The sequence below is a fragment of the Haematobia irritans genome, chromosome 4 (genome assembly GCF_050003625.1).
Source record: "Haematobia irritans isolate KBUSLIRL chromosome 4, ASM5000362v1, whole genome shotgun sequence".
In the NCBI taxonomy this organism is placed as follows: Eukaryota; Metazoa; Arthropoda; class Insecta; order Diptera; family Muscidae; genus Haematobia; species Haematobia irritans.
The window spans coordinates 15,794,042-15,818,915 of record NC_134400.1 but is presented as its reverse complement, the minus strand read 5'-3'; the positions used below and the strand labels follow the sequence as shown (position 1 = coordinate 15,818,915).

Here is a 24,874-nt window from a genome sequence, read left to right as displayed (position 1 = left end):
ATAATCGTGTTGTAGAGATAATTAAGCTTTGTCTTTCATATTTTCATTTACTATGAATTGATAAGGAGGGGGATTTTTGATATTTTTTGCTTTACAATTAACATAAGCATGACCCAGGGCGTTATAGTAAACTGATAGCGAATTTTAAGAGATTGAATAATCAACAAACTTATCAAAAAGCCATATAGTGGTCAGGGTATATTAATTTTGATCTGCCACAAATGTGTCTACCCTACTCTAGACCTTAGAAGTACAATTCGAGATTTTTTTTTATATCGAATTTTCTCAAAATGTTATTTCTATAGAAAATTTTCTCAAAATTTTATTTCTATAAAAAATTTTCTCAAAATTCTATAGAAAATTTTTTCAAAATTTTATTTCTATAGAAAATGTTCTCAAAACTTTATTTCTATTGAAAATTTTATTTCTATAAAATATTTTCTCAAAATTTTATTTTGATAGAAAATTATGTCAAGATTTTATTTCTATAGAAAATTTTGTCACAATTTTAGTTTTTTAGAAAAGTTTAATTTCTGTAGAAAATATTCTCAAAATTAAATTTCTATCAAAAAATTTTTCAAAATTTTATGTCTATAGATAATTTCCTCAAAACTTTGCCAAAATTTTATATCCATAGAAAATTTTGTCAAAATTTAAGTTTTATAAAAAATTGTTCCCAAAATTTTATTTTTGTAGAAAATATTTTTTCAAAATTTTAATTCTATAGAAAATGTTCTCAAAATTTTAACTCTATAGAAAATTTTGTCAAAAATTTTTTTTTCTATGCATAATTTGGTAAAAACTTTATTTCTATAGAAAATTTTGTCAAAATTTAAGTTTTATACAAAATTGTTCCTAAAATTTTATTTTTATAGAAAATGTTCTCAAAGTTTTAATTCTATAGAAAATTCTGTCAAAATTTTACTTTTATAGAAAATTTTGTCAAAATTTTATTTCTATAGAAAATTTTCTCAAAATTTTATTTCTATAGAAAATTTTGTCAAAATTTAAATTTTATATAAAATTGTTGCAAAAAATTTATTTTTATAGAAAATTTTTCAAAAATTTATTTTTGTAGAACATATTCTAAAAATTCTATTTCTATAGAAAATTTTGTCAAAATTTTTTTATATATAGATTTTGTTGAAATTTTATTTCTATAGAAAATGTTGTCAAAAATTTATATAAAATTTTGTCAAAATTTAAGTTTTATAAAAATTGTTTCCAAATAGAAAATTTTTTCAAAATTTAATTTCTATAGAAAATTTTCTCAAAATTTAATTTCTATAGAAATTTTGGTCAAAACTTTTTTTTATAGAAAATTTTTTTTTATGTCAAGATTTTATTTCTATAGAAAATTTTGTCAAAATTTAAGTTTTATACAAAATTGTTGCCAAAATTTTATTTCTATAGAACATATTCTAAAAATTCTATTTCTATAGAAAATTTTGTCAATCTTGTTTTATATAGAATATTTGTCAAAATTTTGTTTCTACAGAGATTTTTTCAAAATTTTATTTCTATAGAAAATTTTCTCAAAATTTTATTACTATAAAAAATTTGTATCAAACTTTTATTTTTATAGAAAAATTTGTCAAAATTTTATTTCTATAGAAAATTTTGTCAAAATTTAAGTTTTATATAAAATTGTTGCCAAAATTTTATTCCTATAGAAAATTTTTTCAACATTTTATTTCTACAGAACTTATTCTAAAAATTCTATTTCTATAGACAATTTTGTCAAAATTTTATTTCTATAGAAAATTTAAGTTTTATACAAAATTGTTGCCAAAATTTTATTTCTATAGAACATATTCTATTTCTATAGAAAATTTTGTCAAACTTGTTTTATATAGAATATTTGTCAAAATTTTGTTTCTACAGAGATATTTTCAAAATTTTATATCTATAGAAAATTTTCTCAAAATTTTATTGCTATAAAAAATTTGTATCAAACTTTTATTTTTATAGAAAAATTTGTCAAAATTTTATTTCTATAGAGAATTTTTCTCAAAATTTAAGTTTTATATAAAATTGTTGCCAAAATTTTATTTTTATACAAAATTTTTTCAAAATTTTATTTCTACAGAACTTATTCTAAAAATTCTATTTTTATAGAAAATTTTGTCAAACATTTTTTATATAGAAAATTTTGTGAAAATCTAAGTTTTATACAAAATTGTTGCCAAAATTTTATTTCTATAAAACATATTCTAAAAATTCTATTTCTATAGAAAATTTTGTCAAACTTGTTTTATATAGAATATTTCTCAAAATTTTGTTTCTACAGAGATTTTTTCAAAATTTTAATTCTATAGAAAATTTTCTCAAAATTTTATTGCTATAAAAAATTTGTATCAAACTTTTATTTTTATAGAAAAATTTGTCAAAATTTTATTTCTATAGAAAATTTTTTCAAAATTTAAGTTTTATATAAAATTGTTGCCAAAATTTTATTTCTATAGAAAATTTTTTCAAAATTTTATTTCTACAGAACTTATTCTAAAAATTCTATTTCTATAGAAAATTTTGTCAAACATTTTTTATATAGAAAATTTGTCAAAAATTTTGTTTCTACAGAGATTTTGTCAAAATTGTACTTCTATAGAAATTTTTCTCAAAATTTTATTGCTATAAAAAATTGTATTAAAATTTTATTTTTAGAGAAAATTTTGTCAAAATTTTATTTCTATAGAAAATTTTGTCAAAATTTTATTTCTATAGAAAATTTTGTTAAAATTTTATTTCTATAGAAAATGTTGTCAAAATTTAAGGTTTTTATAAAACTGTTGCCAAAATTTTATTTTTATAGAAAATTTTATTTCTATAGAAAATTTTCTCAAAATTTTATTTCAGTATAAAATTTTGTCAAAATTTGTATAGGAAATTTTCTCAAAATTTTATTTCTATAGAAAATTTTGTCGAAATTTGTATAGATCTTACTCAAATTTGGCTTACTCTAATCTTCTATAGTACTGACAATATGTGCAAAATATCATCCAAATCGGTTCAGATTTAGATATAGCTCCCATATATATGTAGCGCCCGATTTTGAAAAATTTGCCCTTTATAACCTTATTTTTGACCATAGTGGCCTCATTTATTAACCGATCTTACTCAAATTTAGCACAGGATAATCTCCTGTAATATCAACCCAACCTGAAAAATTTAATCCAAATCGGTTCAGTTTTAGATATAGCTTCCATATATATGTATCGCCAGTTTTTCAAAAATTTACCCCTTATAACTTTATTTCTGACCATAATAGCCTTATTTAGAACCGATCTTACTCAAATTTAGTACATGGTAACCTTCTGTTGTATCAACCAAACCTAGAAAATTTCATCCATATCGGTTCAGGTTTAGATATAGCTCCCATATATATGCAACGCTCGATTTTCCCAAATTTGGCCATAATACTCTTATTTATTAACCAATATTATTCAAAATTCAAATTATGAAATATTAGCTGATCGTAGTTAGTCTTATATGTAGCTCTTACAGAAATTTATTTCCCAAGTTTCACAAATTTGGATTCATTACCCACACTAATTAAGCGATTTCCTCTTTTTTAATAATGGACTCAATATTAGTGGCATACTAGCTCTGTACATGCAAAATCAACTATAGCTCCTAATATCAGACATTTCTGCTCAGATTGTGACAATTCTCCCATAAACATGTCCGCCTTTATTTTCTTAAATATGGAAATAGGGTTTATCTCCAAAACCTATACCAATGATATCTCACAAATGCTTATGTTTACTAATTCAGTAGGGGTGGTTAAGGGTATGATATAGTCGGGCCCGCCCGACTTTCTACCTTACTTACTTGCTTAATTTGTAATTGAATCCACTAAGCCAATAATTAATATCGGTGATTATTATGGGGTTATTCCCGCGATTACAAAATTTCGGGGAAAAATTTAGCTTTTTTTTTTGTTTCGTACATTGTACATTTTATTTGATCGATTCGAATGAAATATTCTCACGAATTGAAACTTTCAAGACTTCTGATTTTTTCCACTAGTCTGGGTCATTCCCAAAACAATATTCTTGGGTATTAGATATTTGCCACTCGATACAATTCTACGACCCTGTACTATGTCGCCAAGCTTTTTTTCCAAAATTTCTAATTTTCCTTCATGTCCATCAAGTTTTGAGTTGATTTCTTCGAAAAGTTTAATTTGTTCAATATTTTGGCCATCTATAGTAGTCTGTATTGGAGCAATAGAGTTGAATTTCTTATGAACTGTGGTAAGTTTTTCCCCTACATCATTCATCGAATCGGGTGCTTGAGTAGTCATGGTATTAGAGGAACTGGAACAATTTCTTTTTTTCTCTAAAATATTTTTTGTAATCGTAGTTTGTTCATCCTTAAAATTGTCCAAATTGAAATCTAGACGATTTTCCAAAGTTTTCTGTTTTTTATCCAACATTTCAAAATAGCCTGAGACACGCTGACAAATGGCACTATCGGTTTCCCCTGCATTCTCATCAGTTTGTAGCTTTTGCACCATTGCAAAATTTTCATTGATTCTAAAAAAAATAAAAGATTTTTTTTAGTGTTTTCTTTTTTATTTTGATCACTTGGGAAGAACTACACACTTATAATTTAAAACGCCAAAAGTTTCTTTCAAATCCTTTATGGAGTCAATTAGTAAAGACACATCGGTATAATGTTGCTCCAAATCTTGATCTCTTCTACTATCAGATGCTTTTACCCATAGAGGACCTAATGAAATTAGGACAATGGCTAGATGATAAGAAGATATTAACTTCATATTTCCCCTCTAATGTTAATAGAATCGATAGGAAATATTTTTTTTAAGTCTACACAAGACAAATTCTTATTGCGAACTGAAGAGAATACTCTTGATGGATTTCATTTAAATTACAATAACAAAAGGTATAGATAATTATAGAAAATGTAATTGTTTATTGTGATAAGAGGGGGGATTTTTTTTTTTTTTGTTTTCGAAAACCTTCTCAGTAAGATGGGTAGTATATTAATATTAGCGTTAGGTTTGTAACATATAAAATAAAAAGTTTCGTGTCCTAAATTTAAAGAACAAAATTATTAGAGCAAAGATTATGAACCTATTGATAAAAATTTATATAGAAACAAAATTTCTTTTTACAAAATTTTCTATAGTAATAAAATGTTGAGAAAATTTTCTATGGAAATAAATTTTTTAGAAAATTTTGAGAAAATTTTCTATAGAAATAAAATTTTGACAAACTGTTCTATAGAAATAAAACTTAAAAAAAAAATTTCTATAGAAATAACATTTTGAGAAAATTTTCTATAGAAATAAAATTTTGAGAAATTTTTCTACAGAAATAAAATTTTGACAAATTTTGCTATAGAAATAAAATTTACTGTAGTAATAAAATTTTGAGAAAATTTTCTCTAGAAATAAAATTTTAGGCAAATTTTGAGAAAATTTTCTATAGTAATAAAAATTTGACAAACTGTTCTATAGAAATAAAACTTTGAAAAAAATTTCTATAGAAATAACATTTTGAGAAAATTTTCTATAAAAATAAAACTTTGAAAAAAATTTCTATAGAAATAACATTTTGAGAAAATTTTCTCTAAAAATAAAATTTTGAGAAATTTTTCTATAGAAATGAAATTTTGACAAATTTTGCTATAGAAATAAAATTTTGAGAAAATTTTCTATAGAAATAAAATTTTCCATAGAAATAAAATTTTGACAAAATTTTCTATAGAAATAAAATGTTGAAAAAAATTTATATAGCAATAAAATTTTGACAAAATTTATTATAGAAATAAAATTTTGACAAAATTTCCTATAGATTTAAAATCTTGACAAACTTTTCTCTAGAAATAAAATTTTAAGCAAATTTTCTATAGAAATAAAATTTTAAGAAAATTTTCTATAGCAATAACATTTTGAGGAAATTTTCTCTAGTAACTAAATTTTGAGAAAAGTTTGCAATAGAAATAAAATTTTAAGCAAATTTTCTATAGAAATAAAACTTTGAGAAAATTTTCCATAAAAATAAAATTTTGAAAAAATTGTCTATAGAAATAAAATTTTTGAGAAAATTTTCTATAGAAATAGGTTAGGTTAGATCGTTCAGGTATAGTGACTACTCAATAGTTTAGGCTCACTTAGACTATTCAGTCCATTGTGATACCACAGTGGGGAACTTCTCTCTTATCATTGAGTGCTGCCCGATACTGTGTTAAGTTCAATGACAAGGAACCTCCTTTTTATACATCGAGTCCGAACGGCGTCCCACATTGCAGTGAAACCACTTAGAGAAGCTTTGAAACACTCAGAAATGTGTCACCAGCATTACTGAGGTGGGATAATCCACAGCTGAAAAAACTTCTTGGTGTTTGGTCGAAACTGGGTTTGAACCAACGACACTTTGTATGCAAGGCGGGAATGCTAACCATTGCACCACGGTGGTTCCCTTCTATAAAAATAAAATTTTGAGAAAATTTTCTATAGAAATAAAATTTTGAGAAAATTTTCCATAGAAATAAAATCTTGAGAAAATTTTCTATAGAAATGAAATTTTGAGACAAAATTTCTATACAAATAAATTTTTGATAACAATTGCTATAGAAATAAAATTTTGACAAAACTTTCTATAGAAGTAAAATTTTGACAAAATTTTCTATAGAAATACATTTTTGACAAAAATTGCTATAGAAATAAAATTTTGACAAAATTTCTATAGAAATAATTTTTTGACAAAAATTGCCATAGAAATAAAATTTTGACAAAATTTTCTATCGAAATAAAATGTTGACAATATTTTCTATAGAAATAAAATTTTTAACAAAAATTGCTAAAATTTTTAACAAAAATTGAAGAAATGTTCTATAAATAAAATTTTGACAAACTCTTCTACAGAAATACAATTTTTACAAAAATTTCTATAAAAATAAAATTTTAACAAAATTTTCTTTAGAAATACAATTTTGTATTCGTATAAAAAACTATAGGAAAATGTTGTCAAAATTATTTCTTTGGAAAATTTTGTCAAAATTTTATTTCTTTGGAAAAATTTGTAAAAATTTTATTTCTTTGAAAAATTTTGTCAAAATTTTATTTCTTTGGAAAATTTTGTAAAAATTTTATTTCTTTGCAAAATTTTGTCAAAATTTTATTTCGTTGCAAAATTTTGTTTTTTTTTTTTTTTGAAAAACTTTGAAAAAATTTTATTTCTTTGAAAAATTTTGTCATATACTACACAATGGTGCAGGTTAGCGCTATATATATTGAGAAAATTTTCTATAGAAATAAAATTTTGAGAAAATTTTCTATAGAAATAAAATTTTGAGAAAATTTTCTATAGAAATAAAATTTTGAGAAAATTTTCTATAGAAATCAATTTTTGACAAAAATTGCTATAAAGGATGATACGGGCAAAATTCGGTCAAAAAATCAAATTAAATTTCTTTATTTTCGAGTTCAATTAGTATAAAATTCAGGAAAAATATTCAGTTAGGCTTTCGCTTTTCCAAACCGAATTGCCGGGCCTCACACTTGACACCTGCCATCAGATTTTGTACAGCCACCTTGTCCACCTTCTTCGCCGCAGAAAGCCAGTTTGCCTTGAACTGCTGCTCGTCCTTAGCAGTTTTTTTTGGTCTTCTTTAGGTTCCGCTTGACAATAGCCCAGTATTTCTCAATTGGCCGGAGCTCTGGCGTGTTGGGAGGGGTCTTGTCCTTGGGAACCACCTGCACTTTGTTGGCGGCGTACCACTCCATGGCCTTTTTACCGTAATGGCAAGATGCCAAATCCGGCCAAAACAGTACGGAACAACCGTGTTTCTTCAGGAAAGGCAGCAGACGTTTATTCAAACACTCTTTCACGTAAATTTCTTGGTTGACAGTCCCGGAAGCTATGAAAATGCTGCTTTTCAAGCCAAAGGTACAGATGGCTTGCCAAACCAGATATTTCTTTGAGAACTTTGACAGTTTTATGTGCTTGAAAATATCTGCTACCTTTCCCCTTCCTTTTGCCGTATAAAACTCCTGTCCCGGAAGCTGCTTGTAGTCGGCTTTGACGTAGGTTTCGTCGTCCATTACCACGCAGTCAAACTTCGTCAGCATCGTCGTGTACAGCCTCCGGGATCGCGCTTTGGCCGTCGTATTTTGTTTATCATCGCGATTTGGAGTCACTACCGTCTTGTAATTCGATAGTCCGGCTCGTTTTTTGGCTCGTTGCAAGGTTGTAGACGATACACCCAGCTTATTTGCGGCATATCGGAGAGAGAGGTTAGGGTTTCGCTTGAAACTACCGGCAACTCTCTTTGTCGTCTCAGCGGCTTCCGGTTTTCGATTTCCCCCCGATCTAGAATTCCTGGCTGTCGACAAACGTTCTCCAAACATTTTAATTACATTTGTAATGGTTGATTTGGCAACTTTTAGCGATTTTGCCAGCTTTGCGTGCGAGTAGCTCGGATTTTCGCCATGCGCGAGCAAAATTTTGATACGCTGCTCTTCTTGCTTGGGCGGCATTTTGACAACTGAAGAGTGAATTCCAAAATAAAAATAGGAGCAACATTCTACACACACACACCTTCAAAATGACACCCCTCATTTTTTCAGTTTTTTTAAATGCCAAATTGAAAGAAATACGTCAAGTTTATATTGACGAAATTTTGACCGTTCACCCTTTAGAAATAAAATTTTGACAAAATTTTCTATAGAAATAAAATTTTGACAAAATTTTCTATAGAAATAAAATTTTGACAAAATTTTCTATAGAAATAAAATTTTGACAAAATTTTCTATAGAAATAAAATTTTGACAAAATTTTCTATAGAAATAAAATTTTGACACAATTTCCTGTAGAAATAAAATTTTGACAAAATTTTCTATAGAAATAAAATTTTGACAAAATTTTCTATAGAAATAAAATTTTGACAAAATTTTCTATAGAAATAAAATTTTGACAAAATTTTCTATAGAAATAAAATTTTGACAAAATTTTCTATAGAAATAAAATTTTGACAAAATTTTCTATAGAAATAAAATTTTGACAAAATTTTCTATAGAAATAAAATAAAATTTGGTAAAATTTTTTCTTTAGAAAATTCTGTCAACATTGTATTTGTACAGAAATTTTCCCAAAATTTTATTTCTATATAAAATTTTGTCAAAATTTTTTTTCTATAAAAAATTTAATTTTTATAAAAAAAATTTCAATTTTTTTCTATAGAAAATTTTGTCAAAATTTTATTTCTATAGAAAATTTTGTCAAAATTTTATTTCTATAGAAAATTTTATCAAAAATTTATTAGTATAGAAATTTTGTCAAAATTATATTTCTATAAAAAATTTAATTTTTATAACAAATTTTTCAATTTTTTTCTATAGAAAATTTTGTCAAAATTTTATTTCTATAGAAAAAATTTTCCAAAGAAACAAAATTTTCTATAGCAATTAAATGTTGACTAAATTTTCTGTAAAAATAAAATTTTGACAAATTTTTTATACGAATAAAAATTTTTATTTCTATAGAAAATTTTGTCAAAATTTTATTTCTATCGAAAATGTTCTCAAATTTGTTATTACTATAGAAAATTATGTCAAAAGTATATTTCTATAGACAATTTTGTCAACAGTTAATTTCTATTGACATTTTTGTTAAAATTTTACATTTTATAGAAAATGTTGTCAACATTTTATTTCTATAGAAAATTTTGTCAATATTTGATAGCTATAGACAAATGTTGTCAAAATTTTATTTTTATTTTATTTCATTGAAAAATTTTGTCAAAATTTTATTTCTTTGAATAATTTTGTCAAAATTTTATTTTTTTTGGAAAATTTTGTCAAAATTTTATTTCTTTGGAAAATTTTGTCAAAATTTTATTTCTTTGGAATTTTTTTTTTTTTTTGGAAAACTTTGAAAAAATTATATTTCTTTGAAAAACTTATAGTACTCTATACTACACAATGGTGCAGGTTATAACAGCACTATATATATTATTAATACACCACCCTCCTCCAAATCAACAATGGTGGTGGGTATAACGAGCCTTCTTATCAGCAGAATGTAATTTATTAGCTTTTTTGTTTCGTGATGAGGCTGAGATCAGTAGATTTTTGTGTGTGCTGGAAAGTTGTTTTGTTTCGAAAATTTTGTGGGAAGACTTTTATAAATAAATAACATAGTGAAGAATATATTCAAAATATGAAAAACTATTTCAAATTCCTACTACACCTCTGCCTTCTAATGGTGATCTTTTGCGATACAGATATACCCATAGATGATGAACAAAAACTAAATGGGCAACTATTCAATGATGTTTTCGTTTTGAAGGATGGCGTTGAACAATTACAGGCTGATGTCGATACATTGAACAGAAAGTAAGAATAACGAACAGAAAGTACCAAACGAAATTTGAACAAAAATTTAATTGGTTTAAAATTGTATTTCTCAGAAAAAAAAAATTGTTTTGTGTTTAGGGACGTTCAATTATAACATTTTTTTTTTGTGGTGATCATATTCCTTCTTTAAGTGTAGATAGCACTCAACAAATTCGGATTTTCTATGATCTCGAAAATGTAGATCTACAAAGTGAAGCAGGGTATAATATAGTTGGCCCGGCCGAAATTTAGACATTCTTTACTTTTTAAAAATGTTAATATTTTTTTTTTGGTTTTTTTTTTGCTATGATTTCAGTACACAAACTCAAATAAATCTTCTTGAGAAATTAAAGCATCAGGGCTCTCAAGCGCAGTCGTGTGATCACATATCTCATCTCTTCAATAGTACATTCTCTCAATATAGCACTTTCGAAGATCGTATTGTTGGCAAATTGAATGCCATTCAAGATGAACAAACCTCAAGTCTGCATAAAATTCTCGAACGACAAAAAACATCCCAGAAGTATCACGAGGACATTTCAAACCAAAATATGACCACAAAAACTTTGGAAGATATTCAAACAAAAATTGATAGAATTGAAAAACATATAACAAACTTGGAATCAATAGAAGAGAAATTGAAGCAGAATCAAATTAATCTTCAATCAAATTCCAATGAGGATCACTTGAATTTATTGCAAGCCATATTGGAAAAACTAAATCAAAATCAAGAAAAAATTGATCGTTTTGAAAAACTAATACCCAGTATAGAGAAATTGGTAGAATTTGTGAAGGAAGTAACTACAAGAAAGAAAATCCTACTACCCACGGATGTTATTTATGGACTTCAACAGATCGATAGCAATATGATGAAGAGAAACTAATTAAGTATTAACCTAGAAGTGCTTCAATTAATAAATAACAAATAAATTTTTATACCCTCAATCATAGGATGGGGGTATATTAACTTTGTCATTCCGTTTGTAACACATCGAAATATTGCTCTAAGACCCCATAAAGTATATATATTCTGGGTCGTGGTGAAATTCTGAGTCGGTCTAAGCATGTCCTTCCGTCCGTCCGTCTGTTGAAATCACGCTAACTTCCGAACGCAACAAGCTATCGACTTGAAACTTGGCACAAGTAGTTGTTATCGATGTAGGTCGGATGGTATTGAAAATGGGCCATATCGGTCCACTTTTACGTATAGCCCCCATATAAAGGGACCCTCAGATTTGGCTTGTGGAGCCTCTAACAGAAGCATATTTCATGCGGTCCGGCTGAAATTTGGTATATGGTGTTGGTATATGGTCTCTAACAACCATGCAAAAATTGGTCCACATCGGTCCATAATTATATATAGCCCCCATATAAACCGATCCCCAGATTTGGCTTGCGGAGCCTCAAAGAGAAGCAAATTTCATCCGATCCGGCTGAAATTTGGTACATGGTGTTGGTATATGGTCTCTAACAACGATGCAAAAATTGGTTCACATCGGTCTATAATTATATATAGCCTCCATATAAACCGATCCCCAGATTTGGCTTGCGGAGCCTCAAAGAGAAGAAAATTTCATCCGATCCGGCTGAAATTTGATACATGGTGTTGGTATATGGTCTCTAACAATCATGCAAAAATTGGTCCACATCGGTTCATAATTATATATAGCCCCCGTATAAACCGATCCCCAGATTTGGCTTGCCAAGTCTCCAAGAGAATCAAATTTCATCCAATCCGGTTGTAATTTGGAACATGGTGTTAGTATATGATCTTTAACAACCGTGCCAGAATTGGTCCATATCGGTCCATAATTATATACAGCCCCCATATAAAACGTTCTCCAGATTTGACATCCGAAGCCTCTTGGAGGAGCAAAATTCATCCGATCCGGTTCAAATTAGGAACGTGGTGTTAGTATATGGTCGCTAACAACCATACCAAAATTGGTCCAATCACACAAAAATTGGTCCATATCGGTTCATAATCATGGTTACCACTCGAGCCAAAAATAATCTACCAAGATTTTATTTCTATAGAAAATTTTGTCAAAAGTTTATTTCTATAGAAAATTTTGTTAAAATTTTATTTCTGTAGAATTTTTTGTCAAAATTTTATGTCTACTTTGTCAAACTGAATTATATACGTATTGGATCGATCTTTTTTGATTTAATATATACCACGTATGGACATTCAATTTAGAAGATGGTGTTAGGAGGTTTTACGATACCTTGCCATCGGCAAGCGTTACCGCAACTTAAGTAATTCGATTGTGGATGGCAGTGTTTAGAAGAAGTTTCTACGCAATCCATGATGGAGGGTACATAAGCTTCGGCCTGGCCGAACTTACGGCCGTATATACTTGTTTCTATTCATTTTCTAAATTATCTATAGAAAGAAAATTTTGACAAAATTTTCTCTAGAGACACCATTTTCGCAAAACTTTCTATAGAAATAAAATTTTGACAACATTTTGACAAAATTTTCAATTGAAATTAAAATTTTGACAAAATTTTCTATAGAAGTAACAATTGTACAAAATTTTCTATAGAAAATAACTTTTGACAAAATTTTCTATAGAATTGCAATTTTGACACAATTTTTTATAGAAATAAAATTTTGTCAAAATTTTCTATAAAATTTGAGAAAATTTTCTATAGAAATAAAATTTTGACAAAATTTTCTGTAGAACTAAAATTTTGGCAAAAAAATTCGATAGAAATAAATTTTTGACAAAATTTTCTATAAAAATACAATTTTCACAAATTTTTCTATAGAAATAAAATATGAACAAAATTTTCCATAGAAATAAAATATTAACAAAATTTTTTATAGATATAATATTTTGACAAAATTGTTCTATATAAATAACATTTTAAGGAAAATTTTCTATAAAAATAAATTTTTGACAAAATTTTCTATAAAAATAAAATATTAAAAAAAAATTTTTATAGAAATAATATTTTTACAAAATTGTTCTATAAAAATAACATTTTGGGGAAAATTTTCTATAAAAATAAATTTTTGACAAAATTTTCTATAGAAATAAAATATTAACAAAATTTTCTACATAAATAAAATACTAACAAAATTTTCTATAGAAATAAAACATTAACAAAATTTCCTATAGAAATAAAATATTAACAAATTTTTCTATAAAAATAAATTTTTGACAACATTTTCTACAAAAATAAAATAGTAACAAAATTTTCTACAAAAATAAAATATTAACAAAATTTTCTATAGAAATAAAATATAAACAAAATTTTCTAAAGAAATTAAATTTTGACAGATTTTTTTATAGAAATAAAATTTTGAAAAAAATTTCTATAGAAATAAAATTTTGAGGAAAATTGCTATAAAAGTAATTTTTTGACAAAATTTTCTATAGAAATAAAATATTAACAAAATTTTCTATAGAAATAAAATATTAACAAAATTTTCTATAGAACTAAAATATTAACAAAATGTTCTATAAAAATAACATTTTGAGGAAAATTTTCTATAAAAATAAATTTTTGACAAAATTTTCTATAGAAATAAAATATTAACAAAATTTTCTATAGAAATAAAATATTAACAAAATTTTCTATAGAAATAAAATATTAACAACATTTTCTATAGAACTAAAATATTAACAAAATTTTCTATAAAAATAACATTTTGAGGAAAATTTTCTATAAAAATAAATTTTTGACAAAATTTTCTACAAAAATAAAATATTAAAAAAATTTTCTACAAAAATAAAATATTAACAACATTTTCCATAGAAATAAAATATAAACAAAATTTTCTATAGAAATAAAATATTAACAAAATTTTCTAAAGAAATAAAATATTAACAAAATTTTTTATAAAAATAACATTTTAAGGAAAATTTTCTATAAAAATAAATTTTTGACAAAATTTTCTACAAAAATAATTTTTTGACAAAATTTTCTATAGAAATAAAATTTAAAAAAAAATTTCTAAAGGAAAAAATTTTTGACAAACTTTTCTATGGAAATTAAATTTTGACAGAATTTTTTATATAAACAAAATTTTGAAAAAATTTTCTATAGAAATAAAATTTTGACAAAATTTTCTATAGAAACAAACTATGAACAAAATTTTCTATAGAAATAAAATATTAACAAAAATTTTTATAGAAATAATATTTTGACAAAATTTTCCTATAAAAATAAATTTTTGACAAAATTTTCTATAGAAATAAAATATTAACAAAATTTTCTATAGAAATAAAATATTAACAAAATTTTCTATAGAAATAAAATAGTAATAAATATTTCTATAAAAATAACATTTTGAGGAAAATTTTCTATAAAAATAAATTTTTGACAAAATTTTCTACAAAAATATTTTTTTCAAAAAATATTTTTTGAAATTCTATAGAAATAAAATTTTTAAAAAAATTTCTATAGGTAAAAAATTTTGACAAAATTTTCTATAGAAATTAAATTTTGACAGAATTTTTTATAGAAATAAAATTTTGAAAAAAATTTCCATAGAAATAAAATTTTGAAAACATTTTCTATAGAAATAAAATTTTGACAAAATTTTCTATAAAAATAAAATTTTGACAAAATTTTCTATAGAAATAAAATATGAACAAAATTTTCTACAGAAATAAAATATTAACAAAATTTTTTATAGAAATAATATTTTGACAAAATTTTTCTATAAAAATAACATTTTGAGGAAGATTTTCCTATAAAAATAAATTTTTGACAAAATTTTCCTATAAAAATAAATTTTTGACAAAATTTTCAATAGAAATAAAATATTAACAAAATTTTCTATAGAAATAAAATATTAACAAAATTTTCTATAAAAATAACATTTTGAGGAAAATTTTCTATAAAAATAAATTTTTGACAAAATTTACTACAAAAATATTTTTTTGAAAAAATTTTCTATAGAAAAAAAAATTTTAAAAAAAAATTCTATAGGTAAAAAATTTTGACAAAATTGTTTATAGAAACTAAATTTTGACAGAATTTTTTATAGAAATAAAATTTTGAAAAAATTTTCTATAGAAATAAAATTTTGAAGAAATTTTCTATAGAAATAAAATTTTGAAAAAATTTTCTATAGAAATAAAATTTTGACACAATTTTCTATAAAAATAAAATTTTGACAAAATTTTCTATAGAAATAAAATATGAACAAAATTTTCTACAGAAATAAATAAATAAAAATAGAAATAAAATTTTTAAAAAATTTTCTTTAGGTAAAAAATTTTGACAAAATTTTCTATAGAAATTAAATTTTGACAGAATTTTTTATAGAAATAAAATTTTGAAAAAAATTTCTATAGAAATAAAATTTTGACAAAATTTTCTATAAAAATAAAATTTTAACAAAATTTTCTATAGAAATTAAATTTTTACAAAAGTTGATATTCAGAAAACTTTTTTTTACAAATCATCAAATTCTTTATGAATTCCTTTAAAACTCCAAGGCACCTCGATTAAGTAACCAAGGAAGTATAGTATTAACATGTTTTATATAACGCTTATTGGTGAACATCATTAATTTAAATTTATCGCCGTCTTCTCCATCACCTAAGAAATGATCAAAAGTAGACATTTCAGAAGAGTCCAATAGGGCCACAGCTAAAACTCCAACAGTGGTACAAAAACCTAAAAGAAGCCCAGAATACAAAATTAAAAAAAAAATCAAAATGATCTGCAAAACCCATACAATCTCACTTACCCCATATACGATATTTGTGTAGCATTACATGAATATCCTTTAGCGATGGAATTACTTTGGGATAATTTAGCAATTGCAAATTTTCCACAAGATTTTCATGATAATATTGAATCAAATGATCGAATTGTTTTATTTTAATATCAGCCTGTAACGATGATAGTATAAAGTAAATCAAGTCTTGAGCTGGTGATCCATATTTGGGCATAGCATGATCAACAAAATAGGTATCAAGTACATTATCACCATCATCATATTGGAACATAATATTGTTGGTCCAACAATCACAGTGATTTAAGACATTAAAATTATTCTCATCCACTTTGGCCGCTTTCCAGAGTTCAGCAATGACAGTATGCAAAATTTTTTCCTAAAAGAAAAAGAAAAAAATTGAATTTCGTCAAAATTTTATGTTATATCTATAGGAAATTTGTCAAAATTTTATTTCTATAGAAAATTTGTCAAAATTTTATTTTTATGGAAAGATTTGTCAAAATTTTATTTTCACAAAATTTTATTTCCATAGAAAATTTTCTAAAAAGTTTAATCCTATAGAAAATTTAGTCAAAATTTTATTTCTATAGAACCTTTTTGCAAAATATTATTTCTGTAGACAATTTTGTCAAATTTTTATTTCTTTCATCTTTAGTTTTATTTTGGCAAAATTTTATTTCTATAGAAACTCTTTGCAAAATTTAATTTCTATAGCAAATTTTGTCAAAATTTTATTTCTATAAAAAATTTTTGCAAAATTTTATTTCTATAGAAAAGTTTTTCAAAATTTTATTTCTATAGGAAATTTTGTCAAAATTTTATTTCTATAGAAAATTTTGTCAAAAATTTTTTTTTCTATAGAAAATTTTTGTAAAATTTTATTTCTATGGGAAATTGTGTCAAAATGTTATTTCTATAGAAAATTTTGTCAAAATTTTATTTCTATAGAAAATTTTGTCAAAATTTTATTTCTATAGAAAAATTTTGCAAAATTTTATTTCAATAGAAAAATTTCTCAACATTTTATTTCTATAGAAAATTTTGTCAAATTTTTATTTCTATAGAAAATTTTGTCAAAATTTTATTTCTATAGAAAATTTTTGCAAAATTTTATTTCTATAGAAAATTTTTGCAAAATTTTATTTCTATAGGAAATTTTGTCAAAATTTTATTTCTATAGAAAATTTTGCCAAAATTTTATTTCTATAAAAAATGTTGTCAAAATTTGATTTCTTTAGAAAATTCTTGCAAAATTTGATTTCTTTAGAAAATTCTTGCAAAATTTTATTTCTATAGAAAAACTTTGCAAAATTTTATTTCTATAGAAAAAATTTTCAACATTTTATTTCTATAGAAAATATTGTCAAAATTTTATTTCTATAGAAAATTTTTGCAAAATTTTATTTCTTTAGAAAATTTTTGCAAAATTTTATATCTATAGAAATTGTTCTAAAAATTATATTTCTGCAGAAAATGTTGTCAAAATATTATTTCTGTAGAAAAGTTTTTCCTAAAAGAAACAGAAGCAATATTCAGTTCACCAATGTGGTAACACAATGGACTGAATAGTCTAAGTGGGCCTGATACATCGGGCTGCCACCTAACCTAAGAGTCGGCCTGGCTAAACACTCGACCTATAAACTTGTTTAAATTACTTACAATTTTCTCCTTATATTCTTCATGATTCTCATAGAGATGTAAACATCTGAGCATATATTTTGTCATGCCTTCAAAGAAAGTGCTAATGCCCTTATGGAAATCTTCTTTATACGGTCCAATGATCAATGCATCCTCATATTTTCCTATATTTTCTTTATGTACCGCTGATGCTGCATGCCATTGGGCCATTTTCTTAAGGACTTGCTTAGCATGCTGTATATCCAAACATTCTAAGCGACTGGCGTTTCTAAAATTCCTCTGTTTCAAATCCTCCAATAGAAGATGATCATTTGTTGTGGGCAATTTGTAATATTTTGCTCCAAACCGAACATCCTTACCGGCATTACGATAGAGCTGCTCAAATGCTGGTATAATTTCAGCATATACACGTGGCTCATATTGAAAGCAATCAGTACCTTCTGTTAATTCCACATACAAATCGGATTCATGAGCTGTCTTAAGGATAAAGAATTTGGTTATGATTGAATCATCTGAAATCATAGTATAAGAGAGGTGTAAATTATTAATAGAAATAAGTGGAGAAAGGGAAGATTCGGGCAAAATGTTATTTGCTAGAAAATTTGATCAAAATGTTATTTCTATAGAAAGATTTGTAAAAATTTTTATTTTTATAGAAAGTTTTGTCCAAATCTCATTTCTATAGGAAAATTTTGTCAAAATTTGATTGTTGTTGTTTTTTTGAATTCAGCATAAAACCATACATTGATTAAACTACAAGTGTAGCTTAACCAACAGAGGAAAAAAATGTTTGTCAAATTTTTTTGGGCAAAGCCCTATAGAGTGCAAGATGGTTGGATGGACGCACGATTCGGAATTACCACATTCCTCATCTACTTGCAGAAAAACTATCAACCAATTATCAGAATAAATTCAGGCAGTTCATTAAACCCAACAATAAACCACACTTGAACCCTCCGAAAAAAGGCTTTACATTGATAGCCGGCTTTTCCTTTGCCACCATCAAATCATCGATTTGAGTGAAGTTGGTTTGTATAGAAAATTTTGCAAAATTTTTATTTGTAGAGAAAATTTTACCAAATTTTATTTCTATAGAAAATTTTGTCAAAATTTTTCATTCTGTAGAAAATTTTGTCAAAGTTTTATTTGTATAGACAATTTTCTCAAAATTTTGTAAAAAATTTATTTCAATAAATTATTTTTAACAAACTTTCTATATAAAATTTCGTCAAAATTTTTAATTCTATAGAACATTTTTTCAAAATTTTATTTATATAGAAAATTTTGTCAAAATTTTATTTCTATAGAAAATTTTGTCAAAATTTTTCATTCTGTAGAAAATTTTGTCAAAGTTTTATTTGTATAGACAATTTTCTCAAAATTTTGTAAAAAATTTATTTCAATAATAAATTTTGACAAACTTTCTATATAAAATTTCGTCAAAATTTTTAATTCTATAGAACATTTTTTCAAAATTTTATTTATATAGAAAATTTTGTCAAAATTTTATTTCTATAGAACAATTTTATCAAAAATTGTAACTCTATAGAACATTTTGTCAAAATTTTATTTCTATAGAAAATTCTTTCAAAATTTTATTCCTGTAGTAGATTTTATCAAAATTTTTAATTCTATAGAAATTTTTGTCAAAGTTTTATTTATATAGAAAATTTTCTCAAAGTTTTATTTGTATAGAAAATTTTCTCAAAGTTTTGTAAAAATTTTATTTCAATAAAAAATTTCATCAAACTTTCTATATAAAGTTTCGTCAAAATTTTTAATCCTATAGAACATTTTGTCAAAATTTTATTTATATAGAAAATTTTGTCAAAATTTTATCAAAAAAAAAAAAATCTTGTCAAAATTTTATATAGAAAGTTTGATGAAATTTTTTATTAAAATAACATTTTTACAAAACTTTGAGAAAATTTTCTATACAAATAAAACTATGAGAAAATTTTCTATACAAATAAAACTTTGACAAAAATTTCTATAGAATTAAAAATTTTGATAAAATCAGGAATAAAATTTTGAAAAAATTTTCTATAGAAATAAAATTTTGACAAAATTTTCTATAGAGTTACAATTTTTGATAAAATTGTTCTATAGAAATAAAATGTTGACAAAGTTTTCTATATAAATACAATTTTGACAAAATGTTCTATAGAATTAAAAATTTTGACGAAATTTTATATAGAAAGTTTGTCAAAATTTATTATTTAAATAAATTTTGTACAAAATTTTGAGAAAATTGTCTATACAAATAAAACTTTGACAAAATTTTCTACAGAATGAATGAATGTAGATTTTATCAAAATTTTTAATTCTATAGACATTTTTGTCAAAGTTTTATTTGTATAGAAAATTTTCTCAAAGTTTTGTAAAAATTTTATTTCAAAAAAAAATTTCATCAAACTTTCTATATAAAATTTCGTCAAAATTTTTAATCCTATAGAACATTTTGTCAAAATTTTATTTATATAGAAAATTTTGTCAAAATTTTATCAAAAAAAAAATTTTGTCAAACCTTTATTTTTATAGAAAATTTTGTTAAAATGTTTGATTCTATAGAAAATTTTGTCAAAATTTTATTATATAGAAATACCCTCAAACTTTTATTTATATAGAAAATTTTGCCAAAATTTTATTTCTATAGAAATTTTTGTCAAAATTTTATTTCTATAGAAAATGTTGTCAAAATTTTATTTGTATAGAAAATATTCTCAAAGTTTTGTAAAATTTTTCGTTCAATAAAAAATTTCGTCAATTTTTCTATATAAAATTTCGTCAAAATTTTTAGTTCTATAGAACATTTTGTCAAAGTTTTATTTATATAGAAAATTTTTCCAAAATGTTATTTCTATAGAAAATTTTGTCAAAATTTCTATAGAAAATTTTGTCAAAATTTTATTTCTATAGAAAATTTTGTCAAAGTTTTATTTGTATAGAAAATATTCTCAAAGTTTTGTAAAATGTTTATTTCAATAAAAAATTTCGTCAACATGTTTAGTTCTATAGAACATTTTGTCAAAATTTTATTTATATAGAAAATTTTGTCAAAATTTTATTTCTATAGAATTTTTTTTCAAAATTTTATTCCTCTAGTAGATTTTATCAAAATTTTTAATTCTACAGAAATTTTGGTCAAACCTTTATTTTTATAGAAAATTTTGTCAAAAATTTTAATTCTATAGAAAATTTTGTAAAAATTTTATTATATAGAAAATTTTGTAAAAATTTTATTATATAGAAATATCCTCAAGTTTTTATTTCTATAGAAAATTTTGTCCACATTTTATTTATATAGAACATTTTGTCAACAAATTCAAATCTATAGCAAATGTTCTCAAAATTTTATTTCTTTTGAATACTTTATCAAAAATTGTAATTCTAAAGAAAATTTTGTCCAAATTTGATTTCTATAGAAAATTTTCTCAAAAATGTATTTCTATAGAAAATTTTATCCAAATTTTATTTCTATAGAAAATTTTCTCAACATTTGATTTCTATAGAAAATTTTCGCAAAATTTTATTTCTATAGAATATTTTCGCAAGATTTTATTTCTATAGAAACTTTTCTCAAAATTTTATTTCTATAAAAAAATGTGTCAAAATCAGATTTTTTGGGAAATTTTATCAAATTTCCCATAGAAATGTTTGTTAAAATTTGTATTTCTATAGGAAATTTTCTCAACATTTTATTTCTTTACAAAATTTTGTGATTTGTATACCCTCTACCATAGGATGGGGGGTATATTAACTTTGTCATTCCGTTTGTAACACATCGAAATATTGCTCTAAGACCCCATAAAGTATATATATTCTGGGTCGTGGTGAAATTCTGAGTCGATCTGAGCTTGTCCGTTCGTCCGTCCGTCCGTCCGTTCGTCTGTTGAAATCACGCTAACTTCCGAACGAAACAAGCTATCGACTTGAAACTTGGCACAAGTAGTTGTTATTGATGTAGGTCGTATGGTATTGCAAATGGGCCATATCGGTCCACTTTTACGTATAGCCCCCATATAAACGGACCCCCAAATTTGGCTTGCCTCTAAGAGAAGCAAATTTCATCCGATCCGGCTGAAATTTGGTACATGGTGTAAGTATATGGTCTCTAATAACCATGCAAAAATTGGTCCACATCGGTCCATAATTATATATAGCCTCCATATAGGTTAGGTTAGGTTAAAGTGGTAGCCCGATTAAATTTCAGGCTCACTTAGACTATTCAGTCCATTGTGATACCACATTTAACTAAAAGTACCTATTACATATGGGCACTTCTAGTCTTAACCACTGAACCTTGTCTATTATTTACTTTTGTGGAATCAACCAGATTGCTCCAAAAACATTAACAAACTGCTTAAGTTAACGTTTTCCAGGTCAGCCAGTAATCTAAAGCTATATGCTCCTAAAATTCGCTTACGCCTTACACAAAAAGCAGGACACTCACGCAAGAAGTGTTTAATTGATTCCTTTTCCTCCACATCATGACAGCTTATACAATAGTCATTATAGTTCGCACCTATAGTTTTTGCAAATTCGCCTATCAGACAGCGACCCGTTATAGCAGATATCAGGAGTGCTATCTGACGCCTTGAGAACACTACCATATCTAGTGTGCGGTTTAAGTTTAAATGGGGCCATATTTGCTTGGTGTCGCTACAACCCTTGCAATTTTCCCATTGAATATTGGCCATCATAACCCCCATATAAACCGATCCCCCGATTTGGCTTGCGGAGCCCCTACGAGAAACAATTTTCATCCGATCCGGCTGAAATTTGGTACATGGTGTTAGTATATGGTCTCTAACAACCATGAAATTTTATATATAGCCCCCATATAATTATATATAGCCCCCATATAAACCGATCCCCAGATTTGACCTCCGGAGCCTCTTGGAAGACCATCTGATTCCTTATCTGATTCATTATCTGATTCAGTTGAAATTTGGTACATGGTGTTAGTATATGGTCTCAAACACCCGTGCAAAAATTGGTCGATATCGGCCCATAATTATATATAGGCCCCATATAAACCGATCCCCAGATTTGAACTCCGGAGCACCTTGGAAGAGCAAAATTCTTCCCATTCGGTTGAAATTTGGTACGTGATGTTAGAATAGGGTATCCAACAACCATGCAGGAATTGGTTCCTATCAGTCCATAATAATATATAGCTCCCATATAAACCGACCCCACATTTGACCTCCGGTGCCTTTTGGAGAAGCAAATTTCATCCGATCTGGCTGAAATTTGGTACGTGGTGGAAGCATATGATATTTAACAACCATGTGAGTTGAAATTTGTGGATGACAGAAGTTTCTACGCAATCCATGGTGGAGGGTACATAAAGTTCGGCCTGGCCGAACTTACGGCCGTATATACTTGTTTTTTTTTTTTATTTTATTTCTCTGGCAAATTTGTATTTCTATAGAAAATTTCCGATTTTGCTTCATAGTCTTTGTCTATCTGTCAAGTGTGAATCATTTGTGTTTGGATTTTTAGTGATTTACTGCTCTTAATCGAAAACTTACCTTGTAATGACACTACAATCTCAACTCTTGTAATGATTGTTGAATAAGTTTCACTGGTCGGCATACCAGCATATGCTTTAAATTCCTTGATTTCTTTAAATTCTGGAACCATTTCCTTCAAAATATCCTCAAATAATTGAGCCTCAAGCCATTTGGGCACATTTTTGGTTTCGTTGGATAAGTCCGATGACGACATTTCAATTGTTTCTCGGTTTTAGTAAATATATTTAATGAAGGTATTTTTTTTTTTTTTTTGTTTTTGGCGGGGCTTCTTTTTTCTCAACTGGTTATTTTGGAAATATTGGAGTATTCTATTAATTTCAATAAACCAAATCTAATCTCACGTTTATCATCATTTAAATATCACCATTCCCTGAGTGTGGTTCTCTTCAAACTGAAATCTAAACAGGGACTTGAAGGTTGTTTCAGCTACTTATGTGAAATGAAATCCAAACACTATCTATCTATCTTTGAGAGTATTTTTTATTGTTTCTCGCTGATTCATATTCTCATAGGTTGAATTAACTCAATGGCTTTTGTGAGTGTTGCCAGTATTGGGGATTTTTTTCCCCAAATTGGGGATTTTTTTCGTGGATGGGAGCAAAACTTTCTAGTTGGGAATTTGGATTTGGGATTTTTGGAAGTTCCCTAAAATTTGATATATTTTTTGTAAATGGGCCATTTTGCACAACTTTTAGGTCTAAATAGTCCCCTAGAAGAGCACATTTCATCCCAGTCGGTTGACATTTGGTATACGATGTTAATATATGCCCTCCAACAATTATGCAAAAAATTATCCATTACAGTCTATAACTGTATGTTATATAGCCTTCATATATTTAAATCCTCAGATATGATCTCCGGAAACTCATACATTTTTCGAAATCTTGATCCATTTGCAGCCCGTCAGCGGGTATGACACACATTGTATATATTTTAAAAATTTTTAAATTATTTCAGAGCCTATTTCTTTGTTATTATTATTTTTATACCCACCACCATAGAATGGTGACGGGGGTATAATAAGTTTGTCATTCCGTTTGTAACACATCGAAATATCGATTTCCGACTATATAAAGTATATATATTCTTGATCAGGGAGAAATTCTAAGACGATATAACGATGTCCGTCTGTCCGTCTGTCTGTCTGTTGTAATCACGCTACAGTCTTCAATAATGGAGCTATCGTGCTGAAATTTTGCACAAACTCGTCTTTTGTCTGCAGGCAGATCAAGTTCGAAGATGGACTATATCGGTCCAGGTTTTGATATAGTCCCCATATAAACCGACTTCCCGATTTGGGGTCTTGGGCTTATAGAAATCGTAGTTTTTATCCAATTTGCTTGAAATTGGAAATCTAGAGGTATTGTAGGACCACAAATACGTGTGCCAAAAATTGTGAGTATCGATCCATATTTTGGTATAGCCCCCATATAGACCGATCTCCCGATTTTACTTCTTGGGCTTATAGAAACCGCAGTTTTTATCCAATTTATCTGAATTTGGAAATCGAGAGGTACTTTAGAACCGTAAAGAGGTGTGCCAACAATGGTGAGTATCGGTCCATGTTTTGGTATGGTGCCCATATAAACCGACCTCCCGATTTGGGGTCTTGGGCTTATAGAAACC

General features: G+C 25.6%; 3 protein-coding genes across 3 annotated transcripts; 1 reads left to right on the top strand and 2 right to left on the bottom strand.

Moving 5' to 3' along the window:
* Nucleotides 1-3,930: 3,930 nt before the first annotated feature.
* Nucleotides 3,931-4,865, bottom strand: LOC142233924 (uncharacterized). The gene is made up of 2 exons (XM_075304985.1): nt 4,608-4,865; nt 3,931-4,538 (listed from the first exon to the last, which is right to left on the bottom strand). Exons 1-2 carry the CDS (start codon nt 4,781-4,783, stop codon nt 4,004-4,006), a joined length of 711 nt encoding a protein of 236 aa, XP_075161100.1. The 5' UTR covers nt 4,784-4,865; the 3' UTR covers nt 3,931-4,003.
* Nucleotides 4,866-10,084: 5,219 nt separating this feature from the next.
* Nucleotides 10,085-11,341, top strand: LOC142235265 (uncharacterized). Its single transcript, XM_075306518.1, has 2 exons — nt 10,085-10,366; nt 10,683-11,341. Exons 1-2 carry the CDS (start codon nt 10,191-10,193, stop codon nt 11,248-11,250), a joined length of 744 nt encoding a protein of 247 aa, XP_075162633.1. The 5' UTR covers nt 10,085-10,190; the 3' UTR covers nt 11,251-11,341.
* A 4,418-nt stretch (nt 11,342-15,759) lies between these two features.
* On the bottom strand, nt 15,760-23,682 carry LOC142235223 (uncharacterized). Its single transcript, XM_075306488.1, has 4 exons — nt 23,246-23,682; nt 17,730-18,220; nt 16,080-16,446; nt 15,760-16,006 (listed from the first exon to the last, which is right to left on the bottom strand). The coding sequence occupies exons 1-4, from the start codon at nt 23,439-23,441 to the stop codon at nt 15,813-15,815; spliced, it is 1,248 nt and encodes a 415-aa protein (XP_075162603.1). The 5' UTR covers nt 23,442-23,682; the 3' UTR covers nt 15,760-15,812.
* Between the last annotated feature and the right edge of the window lie 1,192 nt (nt 23,683-24,874).

What these genes read in the sequence shown, in the direction of transcription:
- LOC142233924 (XM_075304985.1), bottom strand. Translation starts at nt 4,783, where the DNA reads ATGAAGTTAATATCTTCTTATCATCTAGCCATTGTCCTAATTTCATTA. An exon ending in TTTGGCGTTTTAAATTATAA is followed by an intron (nt 4,539 to 4,607) that starts GTGTGTAGTTCT and finishes TATTTTTTTTAG; the next exon opens with AATCAATGAAAATTTTGCAA.
- LOC142235223 (XM_075306488.1), bottom strand. Translation starts at nt 23,441, where the DNA reads ATGTCGTCATCGGACTTATCCAACGAAACCAAAAATGTGCCCAAATGG. An exon ending in GATTGTAGTGTCATTACAAG is followed by an intron (nt 18,221 to 23,245) that starts GTAAGTTTTCGA and finishes CTATGATTTCAG; the next exon opens with ATGATTCAATCATAACCAAA. An exon ending in AAGAATATAAGGAGAAAATT is followed by an intron (nt 16,447 to 17,729) that starts GTAAGTAATTTA and finishes TTTTTCTTTTAG; the next exon opens with GAAAAAATTTTGCATACTGT.
- LOC142235265 (XM_075306518.1), top strand. Translation starts at nt 10,191, where the DNA reads ATGAAAAACTATTTCAAATTCCTACTACACCTCTGCCTTCTAATGGTG. An exon ending in GTCGATACATTGAACAGAAA is followed by an intron (nt 10,367 to 10,682) that starts GTAAGAATAACG and finishes CTATGATTTCAG; the next exon opens with TACACAAACTCAAATAAATC.